Source organism: Panthera leo, chromosome E1, assembly GCF_018350215.1.
Source record: "Panthera leo isolate Ple1 chromosome E1, P.leo_Ple1_pat1.1, whole genome shotgun sequence".
In the NCBI taxonomy this organism is placed as follows: Eukaryota; Metazoa; Chordata; class Mammalia; order Carnivora; family Felidae; genus Panthera; species Panthera leo.
This window is the reverse complement of record NC_056692.1, coordinates 47,083,731-47,096,845: the sequence shown is the minus strand read 5'-3', so window position 1 is coordinate 47,096,845 and position 13,115 is coordinate 47,083,731. Positions and strand designations below refer to the sequence as shown.

The 13,115-nt window shown below is 38.7% G+C and overlaps 1 protein-coding gene across 13 annotated transcripts in view; it reads left to right on the top strand.

Moving 5' to 3' along the window:
- BPTF (bromodomain PHD finger transcription factor) overlaps positions 1-13,115 on the top strand; it is a 148,046-nt gene that overhangs the window by 70,347 nt on the left and 64,584 nt on the right. For all 13 annotated transcript variants that reach the window (XM_042915788.1, XM_042915785.1, XM_042915784.1 and 10 more), the window contains 3 exons: positions 2,631-2,818; positions 4,647-5,002; positions 5,476-5,607. In XM_042915788.1, the coding sequence (XP_042771722.1) occupies positions 2,631-2,818; positions 4,647-5,002; positions 5,476-5,607 (676 nt within the window). The remainder of the gene's footprint in view (positions 1-2,630; positions 2,819-4,646; positions 5,003-5,475; positions 5,608-13,115) is intronic.

Below are 13,115 nucleotides of genomic sequence, written 5' to 3'. Positions count from 1 at the left end.
GTGCCTGGCTGGCTTAGTTGCAAGAGCTTATGACTCTTGATCTTGGGGGTCAGCTCTTTTTTTTAATATTAATTTATTTTTGAGAGAGCTCAAGCTGGGGAAACGAAGCGGGCTCTGTGCGGAAGCAGGCTGACAGCAGGCAGCCCAGTGTGGGGCTCGGACTCCCCTCACGAACCACGAGATCATGACGGGACCTGAGCCGAAGTCATAGTCGGACAAAGTCGAAAGTCGGACGCTCAGCCGACTGAGCCACCCAGGTGCCCCTCGGGTCGACCCTTGATCTTCGGTTCCTTGAGTTTAGCTCCACATGGGGAGTAGAGATTACTTCAATAAATAAATAAGCTTTTAAAAAAAAAAAAGGCACCTTAGCAAAGTGTCAAAGGATGGACTCTCAGGTTCTTAGTTGAAGGGCTTCTCTTCAAAAGCACCGTGCTTGCCCTTGCTGCTTTTAGGAAATTTAGCCTAGATCAGATGCTTTCTATAAAGTGTTTATTGTAGGGCCGTATTAATGGTCCCAGGAAGTAGCTACTGTAGTTCAACATCTTGGTATGAACTTCAGCATTGCCAGGCTCATGGTCTGAGACCCAAGAGAAAATTGTTGATAGTCTGACCAACTGCTTTGATGTCACACATCGAAGGTTTCTGGCTTTTCAACCTGGGCCAGAAAAACACCTGATAGTACCTCTACCCTACCTTGATTTAGTTAGTGCCATATTTTGGGCTCAAACATTTTAAAATATTCTACTGGATTGTTTAGAATTTATTGGTTGTAAGTGACAGAAATCCACCAGACTTGCTTAAAATAAAAAGAGAATTTAATTGGCTCATGCTTCTGGGAAGTCTAGAGGGAGTGACAGACAGCCTCAGGTGCATTATTGAACCGTGGGAGCCAAACGAGGTTACCATGGGTCTTCCTCTTCCTCTTATCCACCCTCCCTCCCCAATAACTTATTGTCTCTTATTGTTGAAACTTTTTTCCATGTTGTGAGGTAAAAGTAGACAACCCCTAATTTATACTCTTTCTGCTCACTAACACAAAAAACAAGACCAGCGTGCCTGGCTGGCTTAGTCAGAAGGGCATACAACTTTTGGTCTTGGGGTCGAGAGTTTGAGCCCCACATTGGGTGTAGAGATTGTTTATATACATACATACATACATACATACATACATACATACATGTTGGGTGTAGAGATTACATACATACATATATACACGTTGGGTGTAGAGATTACATACATACGTACATAAAATAAAACAGAATTTTAAAAAAGCAAGAGGCTTTATCTGTCACCAGATTTTGAAAAAATTAGAGTAGTGGGCTGAATGGCTGGGGCCACATAGCCAGATCTGGACAGTCACTGTGGCCAGGCAGTGATATGCTCTCTCTGGCCAACCTGGGTGACATTGTTTACCCAATATAGCAGGATAATTATTTTGTAGCCCTGGCTGAATAATATGACTGAAGTAGGGGAAAAGCATATCTCCAAAGGAAAGAAGGGTGTTGGTCAGATAAAATTAAGAAATGCTTTCCTGAATTTTATATTTTCTAAAATAGTTTTCCCATTCTAATTTTTTTTCTACTCAAAATGCAATTTTTATAAAATATAGTAAGTTTTCTGTTTAATCTTTCATTTTCCACTGCCACACAATTCTTAATTTAAAAAACTTTATAATTTTTTTTTTTTTAATGCTTATTTGTTTTTGAGAAGGAGAGAGCCAGGGAGTGAGCAGGGGACGGGCAAGGGGAGAGGGAGACACAGAATTGGAAGCGGGCTCCAGGCTCTGAGCCTGTCAGCACAGAGCCCGATGCGGGGCTCGAACTCATGGACCATGAGATCATGACCTGAGCCGAAGTCGGATGCTTAACCAACAGAGCCACCCAGGCGACCCAAATTTTAAAAAGTTTTAAATTGAAAAGAGAAATCTTGTTCAGCTATCTGGCCAGTGGAAATTGGATAGTGATGCAAAAGTTTTAAGAATGTAGAGAAATTCTCAGCCAAAGTGAGATTCATGGAAAAGCAGAAAATGTCCCTTGGCATAACAATCTGTCACTTAAAAAAAAAAAATTAAGTTGTTATGAAAATGTGAGAGGTCTTTATAACATTAAAAAAACCTGATTTAGTTGATTTCACATGTATAATTACTTGTATACACAGATAACTATCTAGATTTCTTAGGTGAAAATTCACTTGGCATTTATGTTTATAAGCTTTAAAGTATTATGTATTTAAACAATTTCAGTGGACATCTTTCTAAAATTAATTATACCATTTACTTTTTATACAAAATCCACATTGAATATATGAGGCAACATTTTATTAGTGTGCATTTTGAGTTATGATGTTTATAAATTTGTAGCAGCCCTTCATGTTTTCTAGTAGATGTGCTTTGATACAGATAACCTGGCATGTTTGAATTTTCTGTAAAATAATAAATGACAGTAAAGTTCTGACATACTTTCTTCTAAGCAAAACCCTTAAGAATGAATACATTTGCTTTGGCTATTCAAGGACTTTTTGTTTACTTTCTGGATCTTAGATGTGCATCAGGTATGAGTTTTGGATAAATCAGAAATTGTTATAACTTACTTACTCTTAGCATTTACTTTTGGCTTTTCGTTTGCTAACAGGTGATTTCAAATCAGAGAAGTCTAATGGAGAAATAAGTGAGTCCCCTGGAGCTGGAAGAGGGACATCTGGGTCAACTCGAATTATCACCAGATTACGGAATCCAGACAGCAAGCTGAGTCAGCTGAAGAGCCAACAGGTGGCTGCTGCAGCCCATGAAGCAAATAAATTATTTAAGGAGGGCAAAGAGGTATGTTTTTTCTGCTTAACACAAAAATCTCTGGAGTGTGAAATAATTTTATTTATCATGCCTTAAAAATAGGGATGGGAAGTTTGTAGACCTTTTGAATTCTGTTTGCTCTCTTTCCAAGAGTGTAGTGGGTAACCAGATTGAAAGTGGTTAGTTTCATCCTGTATTACAGTAAGTATAGTTGTGTACCCAAATTTCAGTCCATGCAGGGAAATGCTATAAATGGGTGGTATACTTTCTTTCTGCATGGCTACTTTTATTGTATATAATTCTAAAGAGATAGAGCCTTCTTTCACACATATGGTAATGAGTACCCTGTTTGTGGGCTTTAGTAAAGAGTTATAGATGACCTAATGCTCAGTTCTGGTTATAATAAATTTAGCTGAACCTGCAGCTAGTGGATGGATCTCTGCTTGCCCCATGGTAGCAGAGTGCAGTGGCTAGAACAGCACAGCATCCTAGCTCTGATTATGAACAAAAAGGCCGAAGCTAGGATTTAGTAATTAAAAAAAAAATTTTTTTATGTAATCTCCATACTCAGTGTGGGGCTCGAACTCAAAACCTCAACTGAGCCCGCCAGGCACCCCAGCTAGGACTTGTATTTGCCCCCCAGCTAGCCAGGGTGGCAGAATAATGCCACAATGTGTCTCCTACATTTAAGAATTATTTACAAGGTAGATAGGCAAGAATATACAATATTCTTTTATAAACATTGTAGGAGTTGCTTTATTTTTTTTTTCTTTAATGGTCATTTTTGAGAGAGAGAAAGAGAGAGTCAGTCAGGGCACAAGTGGGGGAGGGGCAGAGAGAGGGGAAGACACAGAATCCAAAGAGGCTCCAGACTCCAAGCTGTCAGCACAGAGCCCGACACACGGGGTTCGAACTCATGAGCCATGAGATCATGGCTTGACCTGAGCTGAAGTTGGATGCTTACACAACTGAGCCATCCAGGCGCCCCTATAGGAGTTGCTTTAAAGCAGCAACCCAGGACTCCTATTCAGTAGTTTCCTGAAAAAGGATTTTACCTTACTGTGTGTGATGCACTCTGGTGTTTTCTCTTCTAGTCTACTCGAGTATATTATACTTTGTTTTTTATAAAGTTGAATGTGATCCACTGTCGATTTCATGGTTCACTAAAGGATTGGGATCAACTGTTTGAAAACATGATTTTAAAGTATCTGTGGGCTCTTATGCTAAAGCTGGAATGATAAAAGGAGCAGAAGAAAAGATATTTTTAGGAATATATCTTTTGGGGAATAGTACATGCCATGGTTTCCTTCTTCCCTAACCTGTGTTTTTTAGTCTGGAACTAACGATTGGTGAATGATGTACACACGTAGTTTTGTGTGTGTATTTGAGATGCATGAAAATAATAATGTCTGACGTATAATAGAGATTCTCTTTGTGGGAAGATCTTGGTTGTTTAATTGTAAACAGCTTTAGCTTTTAATTTCGCTTATAAATTTCAGAAGTTCACGGGGCATCTGGGTGGCTTAGTCGGTTAAGCGTCTGACTCTTGATTTGGGCTCAGGTCATGATCTCACAGTTCGTGAGTTCAAGCCCCAGGTTGGGCTGTGTGCTGACAGTGTGGAGCCTGCTTGGGATTCTCTGTCTCTTCCTCTCTCTCTCTCTCTCTCTCTCTCTCTCTCTCTCTGCCCCTCCCCTGTTTGTAGACTCTGTGTCTGTCTCAAAATAAATAAACGTAACATTTCAAAAGTTGTCATAAGGTATACCTTATCTGGAATGATAAATTACAAATTATTAAAAGACAGTTGATCAAGTTTACATATTTGATATGAATAATGAGTCTCTTTATCTTCTTGGTCAGGTACTGGTAGTTAACTCTCAAGGAGAAATTTCACGGTTGAGCACCAAAAAGGAAGTGGTCATGAAAGGAAATATCAACAATTATTTTAAGTTGGGTCAAGAAGGGAAGTATCGAGTCTACCACAATCAGTACTCCACCAATTCATTTGCTTTGAATAAGCACCAGCACAGAGAAGATCATGATAAGAGAAGGCATCTTGCACATAAATTCTGTCTGACTCCAGCAGGAGAGTTCAAGTGGAATGGTTCTGTCCATGGGTCCAAAGTTCTTACCATATCTACACTGAGGCTGACTATCACCCAACTGGAAAACAATATCCCTTCATCCTTTCTTCATCCAAATTGGGCTTCACACAGGTAAAGGACACTAAGGTTCATTTATGGCTGTGAATATACTAAATATTTGCGGAATGCTTATTGCAGGTGCTCGCTTTAAACTTGTTACCAATAAATTGAATGCAGTCAGTTTAGGCAGCAAAACACTGAGGACATGAGGGATGTGAGTGTCCTTCCAAGTTAGTGAACCAGCGTTAGCATTTGGAAGATTTCTGGAAAGCAAAGTCTTTATCCCTGGAGTCACGCGAAGGCAAGACAAAGTTCCAGAACACTGTAGAACATTTAAGGAGCTGAAAGACTAACTGACCTCTGGGATTCCTTGTAGTGTTCAAAATCCGTGACTCGGTGAGTTAGGAACTTCCAGTAGCAGTGTATTGATACTTGCTTGGCCTAGAAACATCTGCCCTATGAGGTGGAGTCATGAATCACAACTCTTGTGCTTTTAATTGAAGACCAACAAGTGAAAGAATTTTTTTTCTTCTTCTGACATACAGGGCGAATTGGATCAAGGCAGTTCAGATGTGTAGCAAACCCAGAGAATTTGCATTGGCTTTAGCTATTTTGGAGTGTGCGGTTAAGCCTGTTGTGATGCTGCCAATATGGCGAGAATCTTTAGGACACACCAGGTAAGTGAGTTCTGAGCCTTGTACGTGGTGGGCCGCGCTCCCTTTTGGAATATGAGTCTCTTAATAATGGAAGTTCATGTATTGAAAAGGCCATTTACATGTTACGTTTAACTCTTCTTGGCCTCGTTTTCCCCTCCATGAGATAAGTAACATGAGTAAATATGTATTTTTTGTGATAAAGGACTGGATGAAGATGGAAAGAGATTAAAATACTTTTTAAAGTAAGAAGCATTTTTATTGAATAGAGTATTCACATTCAATATTCTAGAATGTTTCAGGTACTGTGCTAGGCATGTGATTTAGAGTTGAATGTCCAAAGATCATTCATCTCCTAAGTAGACCCAGAGCTGTGTGACTTCAGCAGATACTTAAAAAAAAACAGATAAATTTTGTGACTTGATTCTACTTTTTAGCTCTAATGGATTTAACTTTAATTAGTCTTTAAAAAGTTATTATTACAGAACTACTATGAGTTTATGGTAAAAAAATGTCAATTACTATTCAAAGTGAAAAGTAAGAATCATTTTATGCCCCTCTACAGATCCCATTCCGAAGATATAACACTGTTATTTTGTTAATATACACAGATTTTGTGTTGCTTTCCACATCTGTGTTTTATTTTATGTTACAAAGTTTTATTGTTTTTCAATGAAAAGTATTTTAAGAAAAGTCGTTTACACCTGCTAAATTTTCATCTGCTAAGGATTGCTCTAAGGTGTGTGTGTGTGTGTGTGTGTGTGTGTGTGTGTGTGTGTGTGTGTGTTTGTGTGTGTGTGTGTTTTCCTCACATAAATCTTATGGATACTTATTTTCTTTCTTTTCTCCCTCTTATTTTGAATGTAACTGCTGCTACTCATAGAGGCTTTCACAAATGGGATGGATTTAATTCTTCCTAGGATTAAAAAAAAGAGGGTTGAGTTCAGGTGCTACAGAGGTGCTCACTGGGAGAGGAGAGCTGAATGGGTGGCATACCTTTATTTTACTTCTTTTTAAGATTTTATTTATTTTTTTCACATTTTTATTGAAATTCTGCTTAGTTAATACCTTTATTCTACTTCTTACTGATCTCTTTTATCACGATAGAACAAGGAGAGTCCAACGCAAGTGTGCAGTAATGCTCTTGAGTCTCTGTTGCTCCTTCGTCCATTTACCTCAAGACATGACCAAAACAGTTCTGCCCCAACTTTCTTCTGTTCAGCGATCATCCGGAAGCTAATGGTGGTGGACTAAGCAGCCATGTCTCTGGTGACAGAGATCAGTGCTTGGCGAACTAGAGCTTAGCTAAATGTTGCTAAATAAACTCCAGTACTCAAACGTAACTTAAAGTGACTAAATCCTACCTTTTATAAATTCATTTCTCAATTTTAAACATTCTAATGGAAGATGGAATTTGACTTTTTTTTAAAAATCAAGGTTTTTTTTTTTTTCTTCCTGGTTTGTCATTAGGACTAGTCTTCTAAACAAGTTACTTAAAGTTATAAAATTATATCATGAATTATATTTGTATCGGTATGACACACCTGGTCATATATATGAAGGAACTCTTTTTTTTTTTTTTAATGTTTATTTTTGACAGAGAGTGTGAGTGGGGGAGGGGCAGAGAGAGAGGGAGACACAGGACCTGAAGCAGGTTCCAGGTTCTGAGCTGTCAGCACAGAGCCCAACGCGAGGCTCAAACTCATGAGCTGTGAGATCATGACCTGAACTGAAGTCGGACGCTTAACCGATTGAGCCACCCAGGCGCCCCAAAAGAACTCTTTTTTAATATGATGAAGTGAGATAAAATAGAATGCTTTGAATTAAAAAAAAATTTTTTTTTCAATGTTTATTTTTTTTTTGAGACAGAGAGAGACAGAGTGCAAGTTGGGGAGGGACAGAGAGAGAGGGAGACACAGAATCAGAGTCAGGCTCAGAATCTGAGCTGTTAGCACAGAACCCCATGCAGAACTCGAACTCACAAACTGCGAGATCATGACCTGAGCTGAAGTCGGACACTTAACCGACTGAGCCATCCAGGTGCCCTTAGAATACTCTGAATTTTAAAAAAATTAGACACCGAGATTCAGAAAAATAGAAATTAGTAATAGGACTTTCACTTTCCTCAGTGCTCTCCTCAAAAACTTCCAGGTGACAGACCTCTAAGATTTGGCCCTAAAGAACAGTCTAGAAAGTCAACCAGATATTTTATTCTTAAAATGGTTGCTTATTGTGATAGTCAATAATAAAGCTTTGAGAGCCTTCTATATATCTAACAGTTGCAAAGCATTTAAAAAATGATAAGTTATGATTTTTTTGAGAAAACTATAAAGTTTTTGTTGAAAAACAATACTAGAGATGAAAGTATACCTAGATAAATGGAAATATATCTCAGGTTCATGTATAGAAATACTCAGTGTCTTAATAATGTTAATTTTCCTCATGTTACTACATAAATTAATTTCGATAGCATTGATAATTATCATTGGGCTTTCTGCTGAATTTGAGAAGGTGATTAAGAAATTTATATTGAGGGGCGCCTGAGTGGCTCATTCAGTTAAGCGTCCAACTCTTGATTTCGGCTCAGGTCATGATCTCAGAGTTCATGAGTTTGAGCCCTGCATCAGGCTCTGCGCTGACAGCTGTAGAGCCTGCTTGGGATTCTCTGTCTCCCTGTCTCTGTCTTCCCCTCCCCACTCATGCACTGTCTCTTTCAAAATAAATAAACTTATTTATTTTTTTTTTTTAAAGAAAGAAATTTATATGGACGAGGGCAGTAATAGAAAGGGTAAATTTGAAGGACAGGGTAGAAAGACTCGTCCTACCAGGTAACAAAACTTACTTGGTAGTAATGCTGTGGTGTAGATACAAAGAAATAGACTCGTGATACAGAGTAAACAATCCAAAAAGAGACCAGACCATATATGGAAATATAATAGATAGAAAGTAGCATTAAAAAGGATGAATTCTTCAGTAACAAGGGTGATGAGGCAATTTGAGTTATCTACATAGAGGAAAATTGGATTTCATTTTTTGTATCCTACACATCCCATATCTTTATAGGCCCCTCCAGGCAGAGTAAATCCTAAATGGTGAAAAGCAAAGCTGCACGAAGAAAATATAAAAGATTCTCTTTATGATTTTGGAATGAAGACAGTTCCTCCTTCTCTCCTTTCTGGCTCCTCTACTTCCCTCTCTTCTTCCTTCCACCCCTTTTTCCTTTGCCTCTTTCCTATGTTCTTTCCTTCTCCCTTTCTTCCATCCTCCCTTCCACACTTCATCCTTTTCTCTTACTCTCCATTGCTTTCTTTCCTTCCTGATTCATTCACTATGTCCCAAAATGTACCTAAGTGTGGGATTATTTCTTCCATTTATAAGCTGTTATCTATCAGGTAAGAAGAAGTGTACCTTTATGTGTCTGTGTATCTGCAGTTACAAATGACTTTCTTTTTTCACGTTTAATATTTTGATACATACGTAAGATTGTAATATATAAGCAATAGTGGGTCATAATTAAAGGAACACCTGTGAATTCATCAACCAATTTACAAATAAGAACATTATCATTATTACATCTACTTTCTGTTCACATTACCCTGCCTCCTTCTAGAAATAACTGTCATTTTTTTTTTTTTAAGTTTTTTATTTATGTATTCTGAGAGAGAGACAAAGAGAGACAGTGCAAGTAGGGAAGGAGCAGAGAGAGGGAGAGAGCATCCCAGCAGGCTCCATGCTACCAGTGCAGAGCCCAACACGGGGCTTGAACTCTGGAAACAACGAGGTCATGACCTGAGCCAAAACCGAGAGTCAGATGCTTAACCGACTGAGACACCCAGGCACCCCTAGAGATAACCATAATTTATAAGTGTTTGTTATTCCCTTTTATTATGTAGTTTTATCACATATGTATAGATCAGTGAATGGTGGATTGTTGTCTGTTGTTGAGTTTTGTAATAATAAATCATTCTAAAAAAACTAAGCCGTAGAAAGGTTAAAGGTACATTCATTTTTTTGTACTATAATCAAAAGAGGGTTAGTGTTCACAGTATATTCAAGAACTTCTACAATTCAAAAAGAAAAAAACCAAACTACTTAGTAGGAAAAAAGGCTACAGATACAAACATAATTCACAGAAGAGGAGACACAAATAGTAAAAAATATGAAAACATATTTTACCTTCCTGGTAAGATGAGATAAATGCACATGAAAACTAGGGTCTGGGGCGCCTGGGTGGCTCAGTCGGTTGGGCGTCCGACTTTGGCTCAGTTCATGATGTCGCGGTTCGTGAGTTCGAGCCCCGCGTCGAGCTCTGCGCTGACAGCTCAAGAGCCTGGAGCCTGCTTCTGCTTCTGTGTCTCCCTCTCTCTCTGCTCCTAACCCACTCACATTCTGTCTCTGTCTCTCTCAAAAATAAATAAACATTAAGAAAAAATTAAAAAAAAAAAAAGAAAAGAAAACTATGGTCTGTTCTTTCACACCCATCAGATTGTTAAAAATTTAAAGAGTATTGGTAAATATGTGACATAAAGAGGAAGAGAATTGATACACTGTTGATAAAAGAGCAAATAGTATACTGGTTACTGCAACCATTTTAGAGACAAATTTGGCAAAAACAAGGTTGAAAATGCAATCCTACTCCTAATTAAGTATGTCAGAGAGACCTTACATGTGTGTATGAGAAGACCTGTAGGAAGATGTTTCTTATAATATTTGGTAATGGTGAAATTTGGGCACAGTCCCTACATGCCCATAATGAGGCACCTTCAAGTTACGATGTGGTTCTCTGATGGGCTATTGTATACAGCAGTGAGGCCAGAGTAAGTGTCAACGAGATTGGCTCTCATACATGTACAAGAGAGTGGAAACACTTCTTTTCTTTTTTTTTTTTTAAATTTTTTTAACGTTTTTATTTATTTTTGAGACAGAGAGAGACAGAGCATGAACGGGGGAGGGTCAGAGAGAGGGAGACACAGAATCTGCAACAGGCTCCAGGCTCTGAGCTGTCAGCACAGAGCCCGACGCGGGGCTCGAACTCACAGACCGTGAGATCGTGACCTGAGCCGAAGTTGGCCGCTTAACCGACTGAGCCACCCAGGCGCCCCAACACTTCTTTTCTTAAAAAATACTTGGAATAGGATTCAATTTATGTAAAGTTTCAAAGCGTATATGCTGATATCATGTTAAAATGTTATTTGGGGATACAGAGATTTATAGTAAAACTTTAGAGAAATGCAAGAGCTATATGCTTGAAACTTAAGAAATACACTTTTATTTTTTTATTTTTATTTTTTTCCAATATATGAAGTTTATTGTCAGATTGGTTTCCGTGCAACACCCAGTGCTCATCCCAAAAGGTGCCCTCCTCAATACCCATCACCCACCCTCCTCTCCCTCCTACCCCCCGTCAACCCTCAGTTTGTTCTCAGTTTTTAAGAGTCTCTTATGCTTTGGCTCTCTCCCACTCTAACCTCTTTTTTTTTTTTTTTTAAAGAAATACACTTTTAAATAAATAACAAATGGTCAAAGAAGAATCGTAATGGAAACTAGTAAACATTTTGAATTGAGAGTTTATGAGAATACTACATACATTGAAATTTGTAGGCTGCAACCAAAGAGTACCTAGGGGAAATCGATAGCCTTCAATGTGTACGTTAGAAAGGAAAAACTCCAAATTAGTTAGCTAGGCATACATCTCAAGAAGTCACCTCAAAGAAAGCGAATTTTAAGAACTACTATTAAATATTTGATGAAATAGAAAATAAACATACCTTAGAGCCCATCTGATGAGATTATCGGGAAAGAAAAAAACAAAGGGGAAAACACAAGTAACCAACATCTAGAATAGAAGAGAGGATATGCCAGTCAATATTTCTGATTCTGTCTCACCGGCACTAGGGCTTTTAAACCCTCAGAGGGTCCACTAACATAGTATTCAGACCTCCTACATCCATAGAAGAAGGGCTCACTGGGCTTCTAGTTTTGGGTAGAAGGATTGGAGAGGAGGGTCCGGAGAAAGAGGGAGAGAGAGAATCCCAAGCAGGCTTGGTGCTATTGATGTGGAGCTCTATGTGGGGCTCAATCCCACGAGCTGTGAGATCATGACCTGAGCCAAAATCAAGAGTCAGATGCTTAACAGACTGAGCACCCAGGTGCCCCTCTTTTTAACTTTTCTTAAAGTATTTTTCTAAATTTTGTTTATTATTTTTAAAAATTTATATCCAAATTAGCAGACAGTGTAACAATGATTTCAGGAGTAGATTCCTTAGTGTCCATTGCTCATTTAGCCCATCCCCCCTCCCACAACCCCCCCCACTACCCCTCCAGCAACCCTCAGTTTGTTCTCCATATTTATGAGTCTCTTCTGTTTTGTCCCCTTCCCTGTTTTTATATTATTTTTGTTTCCCTTCCCTTATGTTCATCTGTTTTGTCTCTTAAAGTCCTCATATGAGTGAAGTCGTATGATTTTTGTCTTTGACTGACTAATTTCACTTAGCATAATACCCTCCAGTTCCATCCACGTAGTTGCAAATGGCAATATTCCATTCTTTTTGACTGCTGAGTAATACTCCGTTGTATATATATATACCACATCTTCTTTATCCATTCATCCATCGATGGACATTTGGGTTCTTTCCATACTTTGGCTGTTGTTGATAGTGCTGCTATAAACATGGGGGTGCCTGTGCCCCTTCGAAACAGCACACCTATATCCTGTGGATCAATGCCTAGTAGTGCTATTGCTGGGTCGTAGGGTAGTTCTCTTTTTAGTTTTTTGAGGAACCTCCATACTGTTTTCCAGAGTGGCTGCACCAGCTTGAATTCCCAAGTTTTCTTAAAGTATTAACTGATGGGAGTTTGTCAAGAGAAATAAAACATACATATGCATATACATGTGTGTGTATACGTGTATGTATGTACATGTTGGCAGATGAAGGCATAATTATATGCAATTGACCTAAGTAGACACTTAGAAACCCCAAGAAAATTGAAAAACTATCAGAAACAATCTGAAAACTAAATAAGATGGCTGCCATATTGAACAATACATTTTATGTGACAGTAACTATGTAGAAAATACTGCAGGAGTTCTGAGTGAAAATAACATTGTATGAACACATTAAATTTTGTTCCTTGCTTACCTCCATGAAAACTATGGCAAAGGGTTTTTTTTTTTTTAAAGCATAAACCCATGGAGAAAAGAGGAACAATAGAGAATAAAGCACCAATAAAGCCATGGAAGCAGTAATCCAGGTAGACAAATGATAACCTACCAAAGAGGACCATATCCTAAGTCAGTGGGGAGAGCTGAGAATTTTCCCAAGTTATACCACAGAATAATCAAATGGCACAGAAGCAGGAAGTCCATAGCAGTCCACTTTGGATCCGTACCTGCTCACAGCCCTACCAGATGACCCAGAGTGTGGTGAGCCCAGTGTCTTCCAGACCTTGCTCATGCCCTCACCCTTGGATTTCACCAGAAGAGGCTCTTGGAAGCTGTGACACAGAGACAGGTTTATTTTTTCCTGGGAACC